Consider the following 25,688-nt stretch of genomic DNA (forward strand, 5'->3'; position numbering starts at 1 on the left):
CTAATTCACCTCATAGGGTTGTTCATTTTGTTCTATTCCACTCTTTCTTTAGACCATTATCAGCACTTTTCAACTGAAAGTACTTCACTGTATATCAAGCAGTACAAGTATCACCAGTTGAAAAGCCCTGCTTTACACAGTCAACAGTAGCTTAGATTGCATGGGTCATCCAGCTTGAAAAATGACAGAACATCAGGTGTTCCCACTCTTCTGATACTAAAGTGCCACTCTCTGCTCCTTGGAAGAAAGACAGGATGCAAATGTAAACACAAACACACACACACACACACAGAGAGAGAGAGAGAGAGAGAATATGTGGAGACTTTCCAGGAATTTCAGTCCTGTGTCTTTTAGAAAAGGTCTCTCTACTGGGATGGGGCTAAGACTCATTCAGACAGATACTCACGCTTCTTTGGGGCCTCCCTGGCTGAGATCAAAAACTTGTCGAGGGTTGAGGTACCACATAAATGACTGGATTATTTTTGTTCCCTAAAAATTATGGAAAAAGAAGAGTCGGGAAATTAGGAAACAAACTAGGGCCAAAATACAGATGTGTCAGCATATGGTCTGCAACCAATGGAATAAAATGCTTGAAAAATACACTTACCTGATTCCCACCACTTTTGGGGTTCACAAAGACAAGCAGCGGCTTCATGAGAGGTGCTGGGACAGGCTTGATGACAAAGGGTTTCCATCGCCCTTCCTGCAAAAATAACATTAGTAATGATTAAGGATAATGACCCAGATTATGGTGAAATAAGAGCTTATGCCCAGGAAGCTCAATTTGTTTGTTTTTGTAGGATCCCAGTTACTATCACCATTAAAGTCTACATTACTCTGTTAGTACAAGTTGCGTAAAACTGGACAAACATGCATGATCTGTTCTTCATGGGCAAATATAAGCAGGGGTGTATTTTGGCTTTGGCAGAAGTTGGAGTTCAATGTTCATTTCTGGTCAAGGTCTCTGGAAACAGGCATAAATATAATGGGGAAAGTTGGGTCACTGGAAGCTTCAACCATCGGTTGCCAGCTTTCTAAGTTTCATTACAAAAGTACAAAGTTGTTGTCAGCCTTTTCTCCTTTTGGGCTTCAATCACCACCATCCTGAGAAACAAGCTGTCTCCTTTTGGACTGCCACTAACATAGCCTCAGGTAGGGAAGCAAAAGCTCCCCAAGCCTTTAATCCCATGTGATCAGTTAGCAATACTTAGGATTTATTGACAATGTGGTATCAAAGCAGCATTAACTAGGTTCTCCTCTGTACAAAAACAATACTTAAATTCAGTGACTAAACCTTAATGATTTAAAATGTATTGCATGGTCCTCCATTTGCTGCAGTGTCCCTCTGCTAACGAGTCAAGAGCCATCCTGTTTACTTGAAAGGCATATGCACACAGCACCCTTAGTAAACCGACAGCTGGTAACTATGCAACTAGACTGTACATTATTAGTGATCACCAGAGACTAGTAATTCTATGACAGAAATGGGGAATCTGTGGCCCTCCAGATGTTTCTGAACCACAACCCCTATCATCCCTGGCTAGGGTTGATCAGAGTTTAGGTCCAACTCTCATCAATCCCAGGGTTATATTATAAAGGAGCCAAGGGAGGGGGTGGAGGGAAGTCAGGGAATTCAAGTAATTCCATACTGTGGATTCAATATGGATGGTATATATAGTTGTTTTAAATGTTTTATTTTATGCTTTTTCTTCTTCTTAAAAGTAATGCTATTGTTTTTGTGAAAATTAATAAAAATATTACACAAAACAAAAATCCCAGGGTCCCTATCTTTGGAAAAGCAACTGAATGTGTTACTGAACCATATTCCCAGCAGAAATAGACTAGAATTCTATGGCTGACCCCTCTCCTCCTCCCTTTGTAGAATAGCACAATGAAATGTTGAAGCCTTCAGTCAACCAGAGTTTCCCAAGGTAGCAACCATGACTTCCCAGTTTGGACAAAATGGGAAATTCCGCTTAACTGGAAACTTCCTCATGTTGCTGAAGGGTGCTGCAAAGAGGATGCTTGAGCAATCAAAATGCTCATACATACGTTTGCTTATTAAGCCAAGATAAAATCATTCAAAGACAAACTATGTCTTCTAAAATTCATCACAGATTATATCAGAGAATTCATCGTAACTGTTTTTATCTTGCATGGTTGATCATCGGTGTAAGTTTCTCCATTTTTTGTGGTTATATACATTTAGTTACAGCATTTAATCCTTCTTATGTTTGTTATGCCAACTTTAAGATAAAAATGGATGTTCTATATACAATTATTGGTTTATAATGCAAGTATTTATATTATTACATTTTGTTCTGTTCTTCTTATTTTTTGAGCAGAGGATGCAGTTCTGCCCTTTCAGAGATTCCATTTGGGAGATTCCATGCAATTTCACTGTTTTTCTTGAAATTGAGGAAAATCAAAATACCTCCTCTATTTTGATATGTTAGTTAGAACATTTGCTATTTGTAAATTAACCAAGCAATTGTTTATGAGAGCACAGATTATTTTTTAAAAGTGTTCCACTTCCCCCAGCATGCCAAAAACATTTGTAAGTAAAACACTGGAGGAAAAACCCAAACACTAGTCTATTGCCTGGTATTTTTGCCACTGATCTCTCAGCACCACCACCTCTTCAGTTTGCATCTTAGTTCTCAGTCTTTCCCTATCCTAGTTCTGTTCTCTGACCTCAGGACCCTTCTTGCTGGATTTCCTCCTGAACGATGTCCTCTTTTTCTTCTTACTTGACTTTAGCGGGTTCTAGAGATGAGGGAAAAGAAGAGGCAATGTAAACGAGGAGTTGGTTTAAATGAGGCCCCCGTTTTAAATGGAAAAGAAACCCAAGGGGGCAACCTACTTGGGGATGCCGGACCCGTAGGATCCAAGTGGGGGGGATGACAACAGCGGCATGCGCCCCTAGTGAGCAGGGCTCCTCAATGTGCTGCAGCATGAAGCATGAAACTTTACTGTGATACTGAAAGGAAAGGAAAAGGAGAGAGCCAGTTAGTGTCTACAGAACTGTCCAGGACAATCACAGTCTTCAGTGTGTCTGTTCCAAACACTGGCCACATCTACCCACGCAGCAGAATGATGTAGCAATCAGGGGGTAAAGTGGTAAGGAATGGGCTGTACCACTTCAGATTGCAGGGGGCAGGATCACCATTTTTAATGTTTTTTTAAAAAACAAAAAACTAAACAAGAAGAAGACTAGTACTTCCAAACTCTGGGGCGAGGGAGGCAAAGGAGGCAGAGGTGTTTGTGTTTAGAAAGGGAGGGCAATTTAGCAAACAGATACATGCTGCACTCACTGCTTGCTTACACCAGGAACAGCTGATGGCTACAATCTCCTTGCTGTGAAAGGCGAATTTTTGCTGGAAACCCTGCACAGGGAGACAGGAAAAAAAGGAGAAAGTTGCACGTCACTTTAAGTTTCTTTTTAAATCATAGCAATAAACCTGTAGTCCATGAATTTACAACAACAAAGAGTCCTGTAGCATCTTAGAAACAAATAAATGTAATGTAACATGAATATATTATGGACATTGGAGCAGAAAAGACTATTTATGTATGTGACCACAGCTGCGTGGATGTTATTGACTCAGAGATGGAAAGAAGATAAAGTCCCGACCAGAGAAGAATGGCAGATTAAGTTGATGCATTATGCAGAAATGGCAAAAATGACCAGAAGAATCAGAAATCAGGAAGACCAAAATTTTAATAAGGAATGGGGGAAATTTATAATTTATCTTAAAAACCATTGTAATCAGTTAAAATCATTGGTAGGATTGGAATAACACTTGTAGTTTAATTGTGAATTTTTGATATAATGGAGATGTAAAAGGTTTGAATTATTATAAAAGGTGCAGGAGGAAATGACTAACAATAGGACCCATAAGGAGGACAAGGGAAGTCCAGGAGATTTTTTGGAATCTTGTTTTTTATGTTGTATGCTGGATATGTGATTGTAAAACTTTAATTTGTAAAACCAAATAAATTAATTTATTTTTTTAAAAAAGAAATAAATAATAATAATAAAATTTTATTTATATCCCACCCTCCCCAGCTGAAGCCGGACTCAGAGCGGCTACAGTAAAAATAACAAAGTTTACATAAAATCACAATCAATTAATTGAAATACATTCTAAAATCAATTCATTCTAAAATCAATTCAAAATCAAATTAATGGCAACCATCAAGTTAGAGTTCTATGAAGATTACAGAAGGAGAGAGGGGGTCAGACTGTGCCTTGGCCAAAGGCCTGGTGGAACAGCTCTGTCTTGCAGGCCCTGCGGAAAGATGTCAAGTCCTGCAGGGCCCTAGTCTGTTGTAACAGAGTGTTCCACCAGATCGGGGCCACGGCCGAAAAAGCCCTGGCTCTGGTTGAGGCCAGTCTAACCTCCCTGTGGCCTGGAATCTCCAAAATGTTTTTATTTGAAGACTGTAAGGTCCTCCATGGGACATACTAGGAGAGGCAGTATGAGGGTCCTAGGCCGTATAGGGCTTTAAAGAAAGAATATATTGTGGACAAATATCCTTCATCAGACACATAACTGTTGTCCCAATGTGCTAGTCTTTATAGGACCAAAAGGAAGTGCATTTCCCCTCCTACAGTCAGGGCTTTCCCCCCGGTGAGTTCCGGCACCTCTGTAGCATGCCGGTGTGGTGCTTGGGACTACACGACAGAGGCTGTGGGTGGAACAGTGATCGGTAGGGCGCAGAGAAGTGAGCTCAACAACTTTGGGTGGGTGTTCCCCCTACGTTTCTGAAAATGGTCTGTGAGTGAGAAGCTTGCCATGAATCTCAGTGTTGAGATGGTTGTTGTTGTTACTGTTGTTAATGTGATTATATAATTATATAACAATTATAATACATATGTTGCTGTTGTTTGGAGAAGGAAAACTCTGATCCCTCAGCGCCTTGAGGAATATCTTTGGGAGGAGAAAAGGCTAAGGAGTAAGCGCTACACAAATCCAGATTAGAGTCCCTAAGACTGTTGAATGGCGCCTTGTATGCCTCCTTCCAGCAACGCCTGAAGCCAAGCTTGGGTCAAATACATTTGGTGCTCCTCATGCAGTGGTCTGACTTCATCCCGCGAGGCACACTCTATTGTCTCTCAAGACAAACAGATGCCAACAATGATAGCAATTTATTTCTAAACCACCCATCATTTGAGAATCACAAGGCTGCATACGACAATAATTTTTTTATAACAACAACAACAACAACAACAATTTATACCCTGCCCATCTGGCTGGGTTTCCCCAGCCACTCTGGGTGGCTTCCAACAAAACACTAAAATACAATAACCTATTAAACATTAAAAGCTTCCCATACAGGGCTGCCTTCAGGTGTCTTCTAAAAGTTTGGTAGTTATTTTTCTCTTTGACATCTGGTGGGAGGGCGTTCCACCGGGCCGGTGCCACTACCTAGAAGGCCCTCTGCCTGGTTCCCTGTAACTTGGCTTCTTCGTAGTGAGAGAACCGCCAGAAGGCCATCGGTGCTGGACGTCTTTGTCCGGGCAGAATGATGGAGGTGGAGGCGCTCCTTCAGGTATACTGGATAGAGGCCATTTAGGGCTTTAAAGACCAGCACCAACACTTTGAATTGTGCTCGGAAATGCACTGGGAGCTAATGTAGGCCTTTCAGGACCGGTGTTCTATGGTTTTGTTGGCCGCTCCAAGTCACCAGTCTAGCTGCTGTATTCTGGATTAGTTGTAGTTTCCAGGTCACCTTCAAAGGTAGCCCCACATAGAGCGCATTGCAGTAGTCCAAGCGAGAGATATATATATTAAAGCCAGGCAATTCAAAACATATTGTGCAGAAGACTCAAGTTCTCTCAAAAGCCTGACTAAACATGCCTTCAGATGGAAACAAAGAGGTGATACTGATGAGGCTTCAGAAAGATGCGAAGCAGTGTCAGAAAACAAAACTTCAGTATCGCTTCCCAGCAACTGAAGCGCCTGATATAAGCTCAAGTTGTGTAAGAATCTTGATCTGAAAAGGTTTTTTTGCAATCCCAGTTCCAGCTTCATTGTACCCTTCAAGCTATATCTGCACAGGTTTCCCCCTCACCTTTCCACACTGTCGACATTTCCCTTCCTGACGTCTGCGGTGTACCCAATGATGCCGCACAACTGTAGGCTGTGGAGAAACATGTGAACAGTTTAAAGGACGAGGAAATGGGAGAGACACATATACCGTCCCCTGAGCACACATCTAGGCTGGGATGCTTAGAAGCCAAGGCGTCCAATGCTGCCTTGACAATCCAGAACAGAGTAAGCCAGCTTCACCTTCCCCTACTTCAGAACCCCCTCAAACTCAGAAAGTATGCCTCAGAGCCAAACAAGGACAAATGCAGAGCACTTCCAAAGGAAAGTATTCAGCGCCTATTACTGAAGATGAAACAAGTACTTTCTTTTTAAGATACACCAAACCAAAACTATTCAAAATGATATTTCATGGCATTGAATACAAGAATAGTCTACCATCTACATATTTGCCGCGAGTAATACCTCAAGGCTATGAGCAAGCAATCCATGTTGCAACACAGAGAGATTATGCTATATGTAGCCTTTCTTTCTGAAACGAGGTTAAAAACACAGGAGTAACAGGCAAGGCTGTGCTTAGTGGCAAAAGGAACAAATTCCTGGTCCCATTTAACAACATGGATCCTCACGCCTGCAAATTTCTTAAATTGTTATAAGTCGAATGAGTATAGGCCACTTAGTGAAATTACCTTAACTTAACCACAACATGAGATACCGTAGTTTTCGCTCCATTACACGCATTTTTTCCTCCTAGAAAGTAAGGGGAAATGTCTGTGCGTGTTACGGAGCGAATGCTTCCCTCCTCCGTGGTTTCCAGCGGGAGAAGAGCCGCTGAATGGGGAGGAGAGAGGGACAGAGTGCCTGCTTCTTTAAAGGAGCAAAGCGGGAGGGGAGGGGAGCCGCTTACATGAGTGTAAGCGGCTCCTGTCCGGTTGGCTCCTTTAAAGCAAGCAGGCTCTCTGTATCTCTCTCCTCCCGCTTTGCTGGAAATAGCAGGAAAGATTTTCAGCTCGCTAAGGGGGGGGGGGAGGAGGGAGAGAAGCAGAACCTGCTTGCTTTAAAGGAGCCTACCGGACAGGAGCTGCTTACACTCGTGTAAGTGGCTCCTGTCCGGTAGGCTCCTTTAAAGCAAGCAGGCTCTCTGTCCCTCCAGCAAAGTTTTTCAGCTCGCTAAAGGGGGGGGGGGAGGGAGAGAAGCAGAGCTCGCTCCACGCGTGCTCCTTGTCCCTTGAGTGCTTTTCCTTCCCTCCCCACTTAAAATGTGGTTACAAAGCACAGATCCACATGGATCCTCAGGATTTTTGCACTGGGTCACCCCAAATTCACCATCAGATCACATAGCATGTCCATGGCTACAGTTTGCACCAAAAAAATCACGCACCCACTGTTGCCTGGGGCCGCAGTGGTGCAAAAATGTGGTTACAAACATGGATCCACATGGATCCTCAGGATTTTTGCATTGGGCTACCCCAAACTCACCATCAGATCACATGTCTGTGGCCACAGCATGAACCACAAAAATCATACATCCACTGTTTCGTGTAGAATATTTTTTTTCTTGTTTTCCTCCTCTAAAAACTACATGCGTGTTATGGTTGGGTGCGTGTTATCGAGCGAAAAATACGGTAGTTGCTCATTTCATGGTTATGTCGAAAATAAAGTTCTGTGGGATGCAATCTGTAGCTTTGAAGGTGGCTGATAGGATGATTTTCAGCAATCCCATGCACTAAGACTTCTCTCACTGACTGAAATCAATGGACAGGGGCAAAGAGCAGGGCCTTGTCTGCAATTAAGTGCCCTCTCCCTTATTGGATTTCTTACTCTTCCCCACCACACTGCCCCGTTGCAAAAAAGAAGAAGAAGAAGAAGAAAAGGCCTTACTGGCTATCTTTGTCTCTCAGAAATTAGCTAAAGGCATTTTATTTCAGCTGGTGTTCAGAGGCAGAAACAGATGCCAATTTTATGATAACTTGTTATTTTTTTATTCCCTGTAAATGTTTAATTGTTTATATATTTTTATGGTTGTTAATGTTTTACTACTAACTATTGCTCTATTCTTAACTGTAAGCTGCCCCAAGAGCCATTTTATAAAGGCCATGTGGTAGGATATAAATGCAATACATACATAAATAAATTTGTGCAAGTATTCAGCAAAGACCAGAATTTACTTTTTTTCCTAGTCTCTGTTGAAAGTGAAAGCTGCAAGCATTGCAACTCAGGAAAATGTGACCAGGTATTTATTTTTACGTCTTTTCCTGTACAATCTTCTTAACATTTCTTGAACATTTCTTATTCACCAGATTCATTCCAATAATGATCCTATTAGGAGTCAGAAAGGTTGCACTCAAAGACAGGCTGCACTTCTAATCCCACCAAGCCAAGAGAAAACACACCAAAAAACAAGTCAGGATAAAACCTACGGGTTACCATAGTGACTTGGTTACTAAGAATGACAGTTACAGTGGTACCTCGGAAGTCGAACGGAATCCGTTCCGGAAGTCCATTCGAATTCCAAAATGTTCGTAAACCAAAGCTCCTGCAGCCAATCGGAAGCTGCGGAAGTCGCGTCGGATGTTTGGGTTCCAAAGAACGTTTGCAAACCAGAACACTCACTTCTGGGTTTGCGACATTCGGGAGCCAAAACGTTCAACCCACAAGGCGTTCAGGGTCCAAGGTACGACTGTACACCTTCGTCCACTGGGAACGCTATGTCTGTATGTTAAAATTGCTTGGCTCTTTAAAAATATGTTCGAAGGAAGATTCCTTTAGGTCTATATCCAGTTTGAGAGCTGATGCAAAGTCTGTTCAGGTGAAGCATGGGTTCAAGTTTTCTCTATGAAGCTGTAAGTGTGTGGATGTGTTAAAATCTCACTTCAAGTATGGACGCTGCCTGATGGTTTGCCAGTATGTATACTCATTGGCCCAGCCCTCTACCTTTCAGCACCATGGAGAGTTCTCTTCCTCTAGGGACTGAACTAAGTGGTGGAAGTATGCAGTGACTAGCCACACACTCCCCAGCATGCACCAGTCCCTTCAGAGGTTATCGCTAGTAGTTCAGGAGTAGCCAATGATGTTTTTTACCCCGATCATTAGTCATACTGGTTGGTGCTGATGGGAGTTGTAGCTCGGCAGCATCTGAATGGCGTAACACTGGCTACCTCTGTACTAACTGGTAAATTAGTCCACTCTTTCCTTAGATTAGAAAATTCCACTCATAACTATAATGTATCAATAATAGATAATGGGTGGCATCTCACTGTTGTACCTCAATGTGCAAATTTTCAAAAGAAATGCTCAGGAGGGATGGGCCATAGTGAGTCTTTTACTGCTCAGACACATGTTAGCACCTCAAGTTCAGGGAGGTATTACAACTTTAAACCTGGCTATGGGCAGTTTGTCACCTCAGAACCGAATGAGGCCAAAGATTTCACAGCCACCTGCATCAAAGGGTGCATGCACACAATTTCCTTGTGCTACAGATCAATAAACAGTCCACAAAGCTCTTACCTCTCGGACATTTCTTGATCCAGATTCCCTGAAGGAAGGCTTGCATCGAAAATTTATCTGTGGATTTAACAGAAAGATGGGTGGAAAGCTTTTTTGTTGTTGTTTTTTAATATAACATAAAATGTGAAGCATTTCTGTCCTGTGAGGACTACATTATTTGCCATTCCCTCTTTCCTCCCACTCAGTCCTCTCAATGAATAATTGAGCATATGCACATATGAGATTACTTTATATTGAGTCAAGCCATCAATTCATCTAGCTCAATACTATCTATTCTAACTGGCAGCAGCCCTGCAAGGCCTCTCACAGAGGCATTTCCCAGCCCTGCTGCTTGAAATCATTTAAGTGGAGATACCAGAGACTGAACCCAAGGCCAGCTGGATGCAAAGCTATCGGCTTTGGCATCTCTAAATGCAAAAGTTATTTGCCTACAGAGTCAAGAAGGAACAAAATATGACAGAGGGAGCTTGGTTCTTAGGAATTTCTCCTAGCAGGCATATAAGCGTTCATGGAAATTGGATCTGGCAGGAACGTTCCTTTTTTAAAAAGGAGCTTGATATCCCATCTCTCCAAGCACAGCCCAAGAGCTTAACTAGATTTTACTCACTTTCTCTAGCTGTTCTATGCAGGGTGTGTGGACTACAATCTTGCAGGCAGCACACTTGCGCTTGGAGAGAGGTTTTTGCTGCAAGACAAGGAAGACAAGAAGTTTACATCATCTGCGAGTGACTGGCAAGCCTGCAACAAGCTCAACACTCAAATAACTGTTTGTGCAGAGAAGAAACCATATGGAACACACAAGTGTAGGGTAAGAATGCTGCAGGTAATGGCTTCCTCTTCGTCCTTCCATCCCAATATATGCACCAGGGGAGAGGATGGAGATGGAATGGATTGTGCATGGAGTGCATTACCTCCCACTTTTGTTGGCCTTAATGAAGCAAATGGAATCCAGGCACTGAAATATATTGACTGACTGATCACAGCCCCCTACCCGCAAAGCAAAGGGTGCCATCAAAGGGATAGCTGGAAATATGTATTTATTTCTATCGTTCTGTATACTTGAGGTGGATTCTCATTTCCCCCCAAAAGCCTTATAAATTAAAAACATAAAAACACCATGCAATCAGGGGGAGAATTCCAAGCTAATTTAGATGAATTTGCATCAAGGAAGTTTCTTCCAGCTCTACAATATAAACATAAAGCTTGTGATTGCATTTCCGCCTGCTTTTCTTTATTTTTATATCTTCCTGGAAAGCTTTTTCAGTGTGACTCACCCTTTTGAGGCAGCCAAAAAAGATACAGGCGCACAGTACAAAAGGGGGAGGAAAATCCTGAATTCTAATACTAGTAAGATACAGTGGCTAGAATGAATAAAACTCATTTAGGGCAGTTTGTAGAATTTGCTACTTTAAAAAAAAAAAAGTTGGGAGGGCAAGGAAGGTCACCAAATGCTGAACAACAAGTATGCAGAGATAAGGAGTGTGTGGACATTCGGCAGAATTACCAACTTATCATCACAGAATAACAGAAGTGTAGAGTTGGAAGGGTCCCTCGTCCAACCCACTGCAGTGCAGGAATATCAACTAAAGCATCCATGACCTCTGCTTAACGAAGGAGTGTCCACCACCTCTTGAGAGCGTCTTACTGCCAAATAGTTCTACCTGATGTTTAGTTGGAATCTCCTTTTTTGTAACTCGAATCCACTGGTTTGGGTCCTACCCTCCAGATCAGGAGAAAACAAGCTTGCTCCATCTTCCATGTGACAGCCCTTCAGATATTTGAAGGTGGCTACCAAACCTCCTCTCCATCTCCTCTGTTCCAGGTTAAACATACCCAACTCTCTCAACTGTTCCTCACAAGGCTTGGTTTTCAGACCCTTGATCATCTTGGTCACCCTCCTGCCCACCTAGCCCACTATTAAGAGTGGCAATTCATTCAAGGCCCCAGGCAGCGTTGCTACCTCCAATCTTTTCTAGCGAGTGATGCTGGGGGAAATGAGTCTGGGTCCTTATGGGCGGTATTCAACTAGGTTTTACCCAGAATCAACCCACTTATTCATATTCATGAATTTCAATGGATCTACTCCCAGTAAAACTTAGTTGAATTACCACCCTAAGGACACAAAGCATGTACTCTGCCGCTGAACCATCGTTCTCTATAACACATGAAGCTGCTTTGCACAACATGAAGAGTTTGCCCTTGCACTGCTTTCCCTCAAATTGTTAAAAGAAGATACGGGCAGGGTGGGGGGAAGCGGGAGAAATAATTTTGATCGGGACCTTTCCATGAGCAAAGAGTTTAAGCCCTGCTTGGTGGTGCCAATCCAGTTCAGGCCCTCTACCTTCAGGTTTTGGTTTTTTTTAAGAGCTACAAAAGAACCTCCTATGCAGCAAATATCACATCTAGTTTGACCCAGAGGCTGTTGCCTGACTGACAGCAGTTCTCTGAGACCCTTTTAAATGGAGCCGCCAAGGACCTTCTGCACAAAAAGCTCATGCTCCAAAATCAATACATTGCCCCACTTTTACTTAGACACTTTTGTAGAAATACGCTGTAAATGTGCAGGTTCTCTCTGTGCAGCTAATAACACTACACACACACACACACACACACACACTGCAATTCAAAACAATAAGCAGAAAGGTTTCTCATGTTCATACTTCCAGATTTTGTGCTAGACACCATATCCCACAATGTATGCTAAGTATCCTTTAAAAATCACCAGGTGCCAATACCCACTGCACAAATAGAAGTGATGTGAAGGGCCACTTTCCCCCCCGTACACCACCCTCATTTTCCCCAAAGAAAAATATTTGCTCTTGTAACCTCTGCTTGATGGTGTTCTGGGATGTGCAGTTTAAGGCATTTTTTTGTTTCCTCCACTAGATGGTGGTGCAGACTCACACAAAAATCAAGTTGACCAGTTAGGGGCATCCTCTTGCCAAGACTTACCAGCATTTTTGCAACACAGTTTTGTTCCCCCACATAGCAGAAGTCCCCAGAGACATTGGTTTCAAACCAAATGTGCTCCCCGTAAACTGCAGCCTCCTGAAAGACAGAAGTAATGTGTTGTCATTCCACAGTACTGTTGCAGGGTCACACTCAGTTCAGAACCTAGCCACAATTCCATCCGGTCATTAGCTTCAGGGGAACTGACTTGCCTCCCCACTTCAGCCCTACAGATGAACTGAGTCAAAACTACACATTGCTTTAACAGAAGCTTCTTTCTGGCAATACTCCACCACCATACACATGCCTCAGCATCATCCTGTTGCACATTCTGCTTCCCTGTGCCCACCAGTTATTTGCCACTGACCTGAAGCAGGCACAAGGAAAGGATTTGGTTCAGCCTACAAGCACGACATGAGACACAGGTGGCGCTATGGGTTAAACCACAGAGCCTAGGACTTGCCAATCAGAAGGTCGGTGGTTCGAATCCCTGCAACAGGGTGAGCTCCCATTGCTCGGTCCCTGCTCCTGCCAACCTAGCAGTTCAAAAGCACATCAAAGTGCAAGTAGATAAATAGGTACCGCTCCAGCAGGAAGGTAAACGGCGTTTCCGTGAGCTGCTCAGGTCGCCAGAAGCGGCCTAGTCATGCTGGCCACATGACCCGGAAGCTGTACGCCGGCTCCCTCGGCCAATAAAGCGAGATGAATGCCGCAACCCCAGAGTCAGTCACGACTGGACCTAATGGTCAGGGGTCCCTTTACCTTTACCTTACAAGCATGACATACCAATGGCTCTGATCAATGGGAAGCATAGAATGGCCAAATACTTTCAGGTATAGATATGGGGACAGGAGGGGACTTGCCAAGGTGGCAGGAAATAAACAGATTTCAACACATGGCTCCCATTTGACTTTCACAGGTTAGCTTTGAGTTCACCCACATGGCAGCTTCCCATGCTGCCAGTTGATTGCTGTAATGTACAGCACAACCAGAGCTACAGGAACCATCCTGTGGAAACTCAGGTACCATCACTCCAGAGAAATGCACTACTTGTTTCCTGTCTTTCTCTCATGGAACTCAAGGTGATACTTATAGGGTTCCGTGCCATTTCCCATACAGGCACTGACCAGACCTGCTTGGCTTTTAGTAAGGCTGATGTATCAAATGACTTGACTTCAGACTACACCCTGGCCAATGATACCCTTGCTCCAGAAAGCCACCTGTGTGTGGATTTGCACTGGGCAAAACTTATGCAGCCAATGGGAAAGAACCCATTCATTATCTTTCCCTGTACTCCCCCCCCCCCCCGCCGCCACAAGGGGAGAAGGTAGCACTTACGCTCCAGTCGACAGTACTGCGGATCTCCCTGTCTGAATCGCTTCTCAGGGCTAGTGGGGGGGTTGGCTGGGCAACCAGGTGCTGGAGACCAGACTTGGCAATAGCTTTTCTGAAAGACAGGAAGAAGATTGTCCATAAAAACACCTGGAATCATATTAATCATTATTATTCCTAAATGCAGCATTTGCAAGCCTTCTGGGGGGAAAGGATGCTAAAAAGAAAGGCATTCCATGTGTTAATATCAATTCCAAAAAGCTGCCTAAAATGAGGCAGAAATTATCGGAAATCACAGAGTAGGTAATACTTACCCAATTCAGTGGTAGGCAGTAAGTTTTATTTTCTACCTTGTGGCAGTGAAAAACAGACTATTCTTCATAACTGCTTTAAGTCATGCCACACAGCAACTACTAATAAATGCCAAGTTACTGGCATGCTGAAATCTACCATGTGGATTGGGCATTTTGTACCATGCCACTGCAAACACCAGCCATGAAGAAAGGGACGCAGTGGTTTAGTTTAAAAAATCCAAGTGGCAGTTGAATGTTTATTATTTCCATGAATCCTTCCTTCCAAAGGGGTGTGTGTGTGTGTAGAATATTCCATAACAGATCACTATTCTCTCAAGTGGATGAAGACTAATAACACAATAACACAGGCTTGTGAGACTCCTAGGAAGATGAAACAGAGCCCAGGTTTCCTGCTGCTTCTGAAGCAAAACATTCCAAGGCTAATTGGGGTGAGAGTGGGAGAAGCAGCTGGGCATCTCAGAATTTTAGAGCGCATATTTAAGATCACACATGGGTTTTACTCTAGATCAATTCATCAAGGACAAATCATATTCGTGTTTTTTGTCCTCCTCACAATGTATATGTGTGTGTGTGTGCGCGCGCATGAACACACACACACACACACACACACACACACACACACTTTTTATCCCATCCTTCTTCCAAGTAACTCAAAGGCTTTTATCCTCAAAAATTCTCAGATGCAGGTGAGGCTGAGAACACACAAATGGCCTGAGTTACCGCAGTCAACTTTGTAGCTAAGCAGGGATGTGAATCTACCTAAGTCAAACATAGTAGCACTACACCACACACAATCAATGTTACAGTCATAAAGGTCCTTTAAAACTATTATTATTATTATTATTATTATTATTATTATTATTATTAATCTTTGCCACTTCTGAATGCTTTTCCTATTCTCTCTCTCCCTCTCTCTGTTTGTTTGTGTGTGTGGGGGGGGTGAAATTGTATAAAGGGACATTAAAGCCATACATGTCATCTTTTGTGCGCATCTTAATACATTAATTGGTCAGAGCTGCTGCTCATTTCACACAAAGACCTTTTACAGGAATCTGGCTCCTCCATTATTCAAACACCATATCCAACTGGCAATTCTTAGCCAAGGTAAAAGGCAACCTGCAATACCAAACAGACTTTGTGGGAAGATGCAGGAAAACAGCCAGCTCTTTGATGGAAGAGCACCCTCAAGGACCACATGAAGGATCCCAGCAACCAGGAGACCAATGCAGTGCAGAGGTGTAATATGTCACAGTTGGAAACTCCCATGTTCAAATCCCTGCTTGGCTATGATGCTTACTGGGTGTCCTTGGGTGACTCACTTTCTCTCAGCCGAATGAACTCAGAATTTCTTGGAGGAAGAGCCAGACAGAAGTGCAACTGGCGGAAATCGGGGGGGGGGGGAGAGAGACCCACTGCACCTGTCCCGTTCTCAGAAAGACACAGCTGAAGTGTGCTTCTTTCATAACTAACAATCTGCAAGAAAGCACTGTGGTTGTGAGTCAGGGCTGTGCTGGTCCTCTCCCCTCCACCTCTACCCCAAAGAGCTTAGTACCCCTGATAAAGCCATACATACGGCAGTAGGGCTCTGCAACCTTCAGGGGAGTCGCTGCCGCAGCCATTGTAGGCAAGATCCATTCCCAGGCATTTATGGGTAGTCAACGCCAGCCAACTGGTCCCAAGAGGAACTTTCCACCTCCTGGCTGCCCTCCGCGTCCTGCATGACTGGAGCAAAGCACCCGGCTTGGGGGTTTCACTTGAGCGCCGCCTCTGGCTCAAGCATCTGTAGCGGCCTTGAAGCCCGTAGGCTGCTCTGCTGTGCACAAACTCTGCTGGGAGGAGGTGGGAGGACCTGCGGCGCAGGTAATGAGGGTCTCGCAGGAGAAGCCTCAGGTCGGCAGGGTGCTGCGTAGCAGGACCAGGACACCGCGAAAGCTCAGCTTGCAGCTCCTTCCTCTCCTGCTCTGCTTTCAGGCCAGATCCTTCAGAGCCTGAAGAGGCAGCTTCCTCACTCCAGTCACTCTCCTCAAGCCCCTCCTTGGGGGACTCTGAGCTGGAGCTCTCAGTGCAAGGCGACTGCCTCTTTCCTTCCGCCTCATACACCTGGATGAGGCTGGCCAGCAGCAAGGAGGGCCCTATGAGATGAGTATCTATGGTGCGTACTCGCCCCCCGCGCTTCTTCTGGACGGAAAACCGAGGACTCAGGCGAGGGGTCGTGGTGCTGGATCGCCTCCTGCTGGAGCTCGCCCTGCATTTGTGCCGGGAGCCCAAGCAAGACAGCCCTTGCAGATGAGCGCAGGATTTGCGGCGGTGTTGCGTTAGGGTGGCAGAGGGCTGGCCCACCACAGAGCGCCGCCTTGCTTTGCTGGCCGGCAGGGCCACCACACTGGTGCGCCGGGGCCCTAGCGGTGCAGTCTTCTTCCTGAAGTGCCTTTTGAAAAAGGATTCCATAGCAAATGGGGGCTGTTGACAAAGAAACCAGGTGTTTTAAATGAGGACTCACCCTCCCACCTACCTAACCTGGCCTTCAAGATCTAAATGAATAAATCATGGGGCACCCCAGACCCCAAGCACTACGTGGACACCACCCCCGGCCCTCACCGACCCTCCAAGCTCCAGCCAATTCTTTTTGGCCATAACCAGTCCTGTGTCAGCTTCTGACGCCTAAACAATAAGACATCTAGTACCCTCTCACTTAGTGGAGCCAAGTCACCCAAAATATCCAATTCACCACACAGCACTAGGGGAAGAGGAAGGGGGACACAGAGAAAGAGAAAGAGTTTCACTTATGGGGAGATTACTGAGCCAGAAAACTAGTACTGGTGTTATTGTTATTTGTGGCCAATCTGAATGTGGAAAAATGCAAGAACTGAAAACGGTGCTGAAATGGCTACCATGTGACAATTGGTGGTTCCCAACGCAAACTCTGAGGCACATGGGTGAAATCTAAGTGTCAGCGAGTCAACGGTTCATACTAAAAGGAGGTGCTTTGGCTCCATGGACTTTTTCTGCATCTGCTATATCCCATAACGAGCAACAAGCATTTATATAAAGACACCACCACTTGTATATAAATATTCAAAAAAATAGGAAGCAGCTAACCTTAAATGAGGTGTTAAGGATAAAAGCTGCTCAGGCTACTTCTGTTCTATTTTAAAACAGCCTGGGCCTGAGTGCAAACAAAATACATGTTGGTTCAATCTGCTTCCTGCTTGTCAACTGTACACAGAAGATCAAAACTGGAAGAACAGAACATTTTCCATTTCGTGAAATTTAAAGCTCAGTTTAGAGAATTTGGTCCAATAAAAAAACAGCCAGAAGCAGACTAAGAATGAGACAAAAGATGACAAAAGATGCGTCTGTGAAGCAATAGCAGAGCTCTACTGATGCCTAATAATGGAACAACAGGAATTCTTTTTCTTTTCTTTTTCTTTTAACTACTTGCCAGCACTCACTGTGCTCAATGCTCAATGAATAACTGCTCAGAGTTCTAAAATACAATTGTACCCGAGGTCTCTTATCTTTCTATATTTGCAACAAGCACTCTGTTCAAAGCCAAGTGTAAAGCACATTTTAGGTCCCTGTTAGTCATACTCTCTATATGATGTGAGTAAACTTCAAAAGGATTGCTTTTTTTCAAGCAACAGTAATTCTTAATAGTCAGAAGTATCCAAATCTCACTGCAAGGCTCAGCAACCATTCCAATCTGCAACTGGATAGTCATACGTTTTGTGCAGAGCAAAAATGACTCATGTTTCTTGATTTAATCTATAGCTCCTAGTTTTGATAGGATATCAAAAGACAGTAATCTGATGATATCCAGGTATCCCACACACCTGTCATGAGGCCAAAACTTTTCAGAAGTCTGTTAAAACTGGGCAGGCAGATTATGTGGAAGTTACCCTGCATTAGCATTTCTTTCAAGCAGTCACTTTCCACAGCAAGTAATTAGAGATTCCTTTAGATTTGCATTTAGCTCCTACATACAGCAATGAAAATGTCTCTGTCACTCAAATCTGGGCAGCCCAATTTGTGTATTATACAATTTGTTTGTTAATTATACTATAAATACGAGGCATTTTCTAAGAGCTGCCCCTTGCACATGCTACAAAAAGTTGAGAAAGAAGCAGTGGAAAACTCTTCTTGCCTTGACATTTGCTCATGGCACTAAATAACAGTCCTCTATTACTCTTGCATTATTTGTATAGTGAAACCAGTTATACACAACGTGCCCTTTCAGCTGTCATTGTTCCTTAAGGCTGAGAACACAGCAAAGCATGCGATGTGACTCCTATAGTAAAGGTAAAGGACTTCTACATGGTAAAGTCCAGTCAAATTCAACTATAAGCTCATGTCCGCTTTCGGGCTAAGGGAGCCGGAGTTTGTCCGCAGACAGCTTTCCAGGTCATGTGGCCAGCATGACTAAACCGCTTCTGGTGCAACGAAACGCCATAACGAGTGCCGGAGCACACGGAAACTCTGTTTACCTTTCCAACACAGTAGTACCTATTTATCTACTCGTGTGGATATGCTTTCGAACTGCTAGGTTGGGAGGAAGACTACTATGACAGGCTGCTGTGTCATATTGTCCCTGTTCTTGCTGCTTCACAGTTAAAAGTTACAAGGGGGAATCCTTGCTTTTCTCCCAGATTTTGAAACCTTGGCAGAACAAAGCACTCTCCCTTAGCCTGTAGAATTCAGCCCAGATCTGAAGGAAATGTAATACCTTCAGAGTCAGCAGTAGTAAAGCTAAAACAACACAATTTTATTGGGAATAAATGCTGGCATTTTGTTCTTCATATCTATTCAATTCAGTTTAATGGCATGTATGGTAAAGTAATTGTGGATAGGATTGCTGCCTTAAACATATATTTAAACTCGTTAATTTTTAAAAATCAGCTTCACAGCCAGGGTTCATTGTGCCTCCCCACCCCTTCTTGTACAGCAAACATATGTGCATTAACTTTCCCAAGCACCTGAGTATTACTTGTCCCTTTGATTCTCAAGAGAATGTTATGGGTATTGGTGGTTTAATCCTTTCACATCCAGGATAGAAATGCAGTAACCTTTTTGTACCTCCTCTGCCAGCCTCCAGAACAGCAGGATAGTAATAATTTGTTTTGGGGTTTGGTGGGCTTATATACAAAGCTGCCTAACACTATCCTTTCACTCCAGCAAACTGAATGTTACTGAAGATTCCCAAGTCAAAACATACACTGAAGATCAGTAAGAGACCACACGGGGATAATTAATTCTGAATTTTAGAGCCTGTGCAGTGTGACCACAAGTAGACCATAAGGGAAGTTATGTCCCACTGAATTTGGCGAGATTTGCTCCTGAACATTGGTACGAGTGCACAGAAACATATTCCTGATGTGAATAAAAGTTTTCCCGGACTTCAGTCTGTTTGTGACAGTACAGCATGTGCTGGTATCCCGTCAGAGCTTTGAAATACTCATTATGGCATAAGCTTTTATGCACTATAGTGCACTTCATCCTGCATCTAACAGAGTAGGCTCTAGTCCATGAGGGTTTACACAATAAATCTGTTAGTCTTTAATGTAGCATAAGACTTAGTAGGTTTTGCTGTAACAGACTAACACAACTACCCCTCAGGAACATATTGCCAAAAAATGAGTTTCGGAACAAACCTGTTGTTCTAGTGTATTGTTTGGCTTTAAGTTCATAAGTTTATTGTTTTAGTGATGTCTTCCATCTGACGTTGACCAAGAATACAAAGTCTGTCAGCCTACGGGCTGGTTTTCTTGAGCTGGCCGTCCAAGACTGCAGTGGGCATCACATACCGCTCAATAAGGGCAATTCCTGAGGAAGCTGGTGAGGAGTTTGGTCAATAAACTAGCTTTAAAATGCTCTGTCCTCAAGAGTGGATACCAAGGGGGAAATCTAGTGTTTCTAATTAGTTGCAGGTCCCTTGAGTCAATCCCTAAGTAGACACTTATTCAGGGTTAAAGCAGAACTCAGTTCTGGAAAAAAATAATGGACTGAAACATCTTGACAAGCTGCTTTCCAGAGTTGGTTTTCACCCAATTCCATATAGCACAGTGCAGGAAAACACTCAATAGGCATAGTAGCATTTTTTTTAAAAAAAATATACTTTAACTAAACTCAATCCGCTTTTGTCTTAATTGCTGGCCACCCAGATTCTATATGAAGAAAAGCTGCTGATATTCTTGATGGTAGAGAGTATAGCTTCCGGGGGGGTGGGGATATTTTGCACGGTTTCCAAAACCTTAATGGCATGTGAATCAGTGACACAGATTTCAATGCCATGGCATAGAGAATTTGAGCAAGCACTTTGTTACCAAGTATCTTTAGGGCAGGTTCCATTACCTGCCCTCCCTTACTGTAACTGAACTTAATCAATGCTCCTATGGTTTTTGTGCACTGCCTCCATATGACACTTTCCAAGAGAGGGCTTCGCTAAAGGGTAGACCCAGGTATCTAAATGAATGAGTTTGTTCTATAGTTTTCTGATCTAAACACCACTTACACCTAGGACTGTGTTTGCCAGAAGTAATAATCTTGGTTTTAGAGTAATTTATAGATAGGATTTCCTGTTTACCGTATATGCTGATCACCTCCACGAGATTTCTGAGGCCCAATCAAGAAAGAGGGAAGCACTAAAATGATCTGTATACATCAAGACTGAGATCTTTCTGTTTGTAATTACTTGGGGGGGGGAGGTTACATTGGCCAAAAATGACACCAAATCATTACTATAAAAGTTAAAAATAGTGGGAGCCAGAATGCAAACTTGCTTCATTCCTCTCGAAGTCTTAAAAGCATCGGTCATACCATCATTTAAACCTACTCTGACCCTCATTCCTGTGTTACTGTACAGTTCTTGGAACAATAGCAGAAGTCTGCAGCCAACGTTGGCAATTTGAATTTTCTCCCAGTCTATTTCAATTAGGAGTCGAATGCAGCAGAAAGATCAATCTCAATGTATAATTCCTTACAATATGGTTCAGAGTAAAACACTGATCAATGGCGCTGTATCTTCCTCTGAACCCTGCTTGTTCTTCATGAATAATGTTGTTACTTTGCAACCAGCCTGACAATTTTTGAAGGAGATACCAGGAATATAGCTTTGCAGAGATGTCTAACAAGCTAATTGGCTGATAGTTTGTTGAGCATTCCTACCTCCTTTCTTATAAATCGGGAAACTGATAGTCATTTTCCAGTGTTGTTTATAGTGGTAAATAAGCCACTCAGGATAGGCACCCAATCACTCTGCATATTCCTTATAGAGCTCAGGTGGAAGCTTTTATCTTCTCCAAGAGCTTTATTTTATTTCAAGCAGGAAACCGGACCTTTATCTCATTATAGGAGGCTGGTTGTCATATTCAGGTAGGTTTGAGAAATCCTTACACACTGCTGGTACATGTGATTGCCCACCAAATACATTGGGAGAAATATTTAACCCAATCAGAGGCAGGAATCGAGGCTTTCTGTAGTGATCTCACTTCATTTAAACCCAAGAATTTGTCTTCCTTCTGCTACATTACTGCTAGTCCCAATTCCTGCCTTTCCTTTGTAATATTCATGACACACACCCCCCTCCTTCCTATCTCTTTGGTAAACAGACCAGGACTATACTCATATAACAGCTGTCAAGTGAGGACACCCCTGTAGCCAGAGTGGGGCAAACTGATGCACCACCTCGCCTCTCCAGCTGTGCTTCCCCACCGTCTGGATTTGGGGGAATTTTTGTTTGTGTGTGACATGACAGCCTCCATTTAAAGAATGACAGCTTTAAGAACAGGAGCAATTTACGAATAGAACCTCTGAAAAATTCAGTGAACAAGTCAGGACAAGTGCAGAACAAAAGCCTCATCTGGGAGAGCCCCCCAAATTCTGCTCACTCAAGACTTTCCCTGACTGAAGGTTGGGTTTTTCATTATCACAATCATCCTGTAATCCCTTAAGCGATTCTGAAAAAACCAGGCAGTACTGATCCTTGAAGAGTTAAATATTAGAACTTTGTATTATGGGCTAGTCTACCTCACATTCTCCTTTTGCTCTGCTTTTCAGTTTAAGTTGCGTTCTCTAGTCAGCCAGCAATAAGGAAGCATGCCTGCAGTAAAAAGTAAGAATTTGATTATTCTGCAGTTATTATGATGAGCACAGGAGGATTGCTGAAAAGGTGTACTGTGAACCTACCATGGAGAAAGCTCACATGTACACAAAGTATTTTTATAAGTTTATAAAATGACATCTACAATGTAGTAAATATTTTACAAAGTTAAGGACTCTGTCTCACTGACTTCAACAAGTTATGCATATTTTTCTCAGCATCACTCTCCCTAAATGCTCAACCATGGTTGCATTGTAACACACTCTTACTTTGCTTTTAAACTTGTTTTTGTTTGTTTTGTTTGTATTGGTGTTGCGATACAATATTAAAATTTATTTTTCGAGATACCTCCTCACTAACCTCTAAATTACAGCATAAACTAATTTGTTTGCTACACCTTTTGGTATCCCCTTTGTTCACTGCATCCCTAACACCCTGGCAAAACAAAACATATGCCTGTCATTTAATTCCTGGTGTTCATACTAACCTTTCTGTTAACCTGCATAATTAGCTATGTAAAGGTCAGGTTAGCAAACTCCCTGTATTAACTTACATAACACTCCCCTTTAGGAATGGGGCTGCCCCACCTATGGAGCTGACAGAAGAGATCTTACATAAACCAACCTGACTTTCACGTTGAACCTCAACATGAGTTTCAAACCTCCTATCAGGCTGGCAGAAGAATTCATTTAACAATCAAGACTTTTTTATGGATAAAACCCGTACTACATTTTGCCGAACTGAATGATATAATAATCTATAGTGTTTGTGTGATGAGAATGAAAAGCTTTAGGTGGAATTAAACATCATGTTATGGTGATCGTCCTGTCATGACAAACATTGCAGCTTGCTAGGTGGAACGATCCCCACAGGCTGTTCTCCTGACCCCCCCCCCCCGAGCCAATTCTGGGGAGCGTTGGGGGAGGAGAGGAGAGGGGTGGGAGCCCTTGCAAAAGCCTTATGCTGGTGGGACTTAGGTGAATCATGCTCTTTGTGTCTCTGAAACTGTAGATATCGTAAATATTAGTTCGTGTGAAGCAAAACTTATTTTTTATTATTAATCATTATATTTATGGATTGCCATACCATCAGATACCTCAGATGCCATCACAATGTACAATGAATAATAAGCAACAAAATTACATCTGAAACTAAAACATATTCAAAACTGAAATATCCACAAAGCAACAAACCACACAGCAGCTGCTGCATATCTAATTGAAAATGGCCTATTGCATTTACTCAGAGTGCTGCTAATCCATACTGAATCTTTGCAGCGGAAATAAGAACATTTGTTGTTCTAGCATTTTTGCGTATCTGAATATGCTGCATAAAGAAGTCTTACAGAATTTATTTCTGATATCCTTAAAGTCAGGGGGGAGGGGGGGAGAAAGAGAGAGCAACACGCAACATGCACACACAGTTTCTCTAAAGGCCCTGATTCCGGATCATAAGCCCTTTCACTAGCAAAGCTTGGGGCTTTGATCTGCTAATGATCTGTAATCAGGGTTGTGATAAGCTTAACTTAATGGGGCATGTTTTCCTTTCAAAAGGCAGCTGAAACTCCAGCTTAATAACCAAGCTGGGTCAAGTCACACAAAGCATGTTCCTTCCTCTCAGCCTTCTAGCAGGAAGTGTGGGTGCCGAGATCAAGTTCCACACATTTCACTGTATCTTGCCTTATTCCCTAGAGAGCTAAGCAAAGCCAGGAGAAAGTTCAGCGCAAAGGGCTGTCAACTGAGATATCCCCAAAGCCAAGGAGAGTTCCAGCTTATTGCTCTGCACTGTCTAACACCACCCCCTGCATACAACAGGCTTGGCAATCCCCAGCCACAACTCCCAACTCAGGAATCCTACAAGTCACTAGGCAGTTGACTACAAAGGCTCCAACCATTACAGTGCCCCCTGTACGTCTTTTGGTGTGTAGAATGAATGATGTGTAAAATGTGGGTATTCCTGTGGCCCTCGCTTTGCCATTTACCCCTAGAGTAAGACACAAAGCCTGTTGTATGCAGCTAGCCTGGGACTAGTTTACTTGCAACACAGGTTAAGAGAGGTCACAGGAATGTCCATTTCTCTCCCTTCCAAAAGGCAACAGACTGCAAAGAGAGCATATTGCAGGAAGGGCAGACCCTGAAGCCTGCCAAGTGGGGTTTTTCCTATAATATCAGCTACTAGCATCCCCAGGATCAGGAAACTGCTAGAAGTACAAGCGCTATTAATAATCCCCACTGTTGACACAGGGACCTCGTGGGCTCTGCTCACTATCGCTTTGCCATCAGAACGCTAAAAACAGGCAGACGGAGGCTTGGGAAGCTTGGCCGGGGATTCCGCTCCAACTCCGGTGCGGCTCACATGCCAGAGCTTTCCTTCAGCTCGTGTTTCCTTACTCCCACACCCTCCTGACATCCCAAGATGCACTTTCTCATATACGAAGCTGCCTCTGCCTCCCCTCTCGAAGATCCTCTTTCCGTTCTAGCTGGGCTGTTGCATCTCCTGATCTGCAGCGGCTGCACCACACAGCACTCGACCATGCTGAGCTTGCCAAAGGCATGCGGGAAGGAGGAGGACGTTCCTTGCTATGATAGTTGCCAGGCCCTATGCTCCGCTAGATGCAGCGCACGAGATTAGATGGGCCATTTGTGGTTGAGCAGCATGACCGAAAGCCACAGTGGCTTGAGAAGAAGGAGGGTGCGCATTTCTCACAGGGTCTTCCCCTGACTCGACAGAGTTAGTTGGCCAGGCCCAGTTTCCCCTTTCATTTCCCAGTAAACGTGGCATATGAATCATACACCACATGCACCCACCTGGCACCAGAAGCATGCAGGGGATGATCCTTGAGATGCAAAGCCTCTTGAATCATCTGAGGCACTCGAGTTCTCAGTTATCGGAGAGGGACACTCAACATTTGCCTGAACAGAAGTTCTCTTTCTCTCTCCCCACCAACTGCCTTCTAACCAGAAAGGATGTGCTTGTTAAGCTGCCAAGAACTCTGAAGTACACAGGCAGTTATCACAGAAGCCTCCGCAGTTTGAGTGCCTGGCCTTCAGAGCCAAGCTTGCACGTACGTAACAGCCTTGTGGGGTGAGAGAACCAAGCCGGCTGTGTGCAAGCAGCAGCCAAGTCTTATTTTAGGGCTCGCTGAAGAACCACAACCAAGTGCCAAGGCCTGCTCGAGGAGCAGGTGTGTCTGCTCACACTCAGACTTGCTACTGAGGAAAGCAGTATTGGCAATAAATGGGGTAACAGAAGCATTTTAACAACAGCCAACTGCCTCTACCAATGGAGGATTTCTGTTCTCTTCTGCAGCTAAACAAGACTTGCCCTGGCGGCAGGGACTGGCTGGACAATGAGACTGGATACTGAGGAGTGGGAACCAAGAGAACTGGGGTTGGAGACTGTCTTGGAAGACGGGATCAGTGGTCTAGGGGAGCCTGT

The 25,688-nt window shown here is 43.7% G+C and overlaps 1 protein-coding gene across 8 annotated transcripts in view; it reads right to left on the reverse strand.

The window, feature by feature from the left end:
- DGKZ (diacylglycerol kinase zeta) overlaps positions 1–25,688 on the reverse strand; it is a 139,113-nt gene that overhangs the window by 32,062 nt on the left and 81,363 nt on the right. For 6 of the 8 annotated variants that reach the window (XM_081834062.1, XM_081834063.1, XM_081834061.1 and 3 more), the window contains 10 exons: positions 13,848–13,956; positions 12,513–12,608; positions 10,168–10,245; positions 9,561–9,617; positions 6,079–6,147; positions 3,315–3,386; positions 2,864–2,980; positions 2,695–2,766; positions 608–703; positions 407–489 (listed from right to left, as the gene is read on the reverse strand). In XM_081834062.1, coding sequence (XP_081690188.1) covers positions 407–489; positions 608–703; positions 2,695–2,766; positions 2,864–2,980; positions 3,315–3,386; positions 6,079–6,147; positions 9,561–9,617; positions 10,168–10,245; positions 12,513–12,608; positions 13,848–13,956 — 849 coding nt within the window. Of the gene's footprint in view, positions 1–406; positions 490–607; positions 704–2,694; positions 2,767–2,863; positions 2,981–3,314; positions 3,387–6,078; positions 6,148–9,560; positions 9,618–10,167; positions 10,246–12,512; positions 12,609–13,847; positions 13,957–15,728; positions 16,616–25,688 lie in introns of those variants that run through there. The other 2 variants (XM_081834057.1, XM_081834056.1) reach the window with 1 other exon arrangement.

Source organism: Podarcis erhardii (genome assembly GCF_964252035.2).
Source record: "Podarcis erhardii genome assembly, chromosome: 1".
NCBI classification, from domain to species: Eukaryota; Metazoa; Chordata; class Lepidosauria; order Squamata; family Lacertidae; genus Podarcis; species Podarcis erhardii.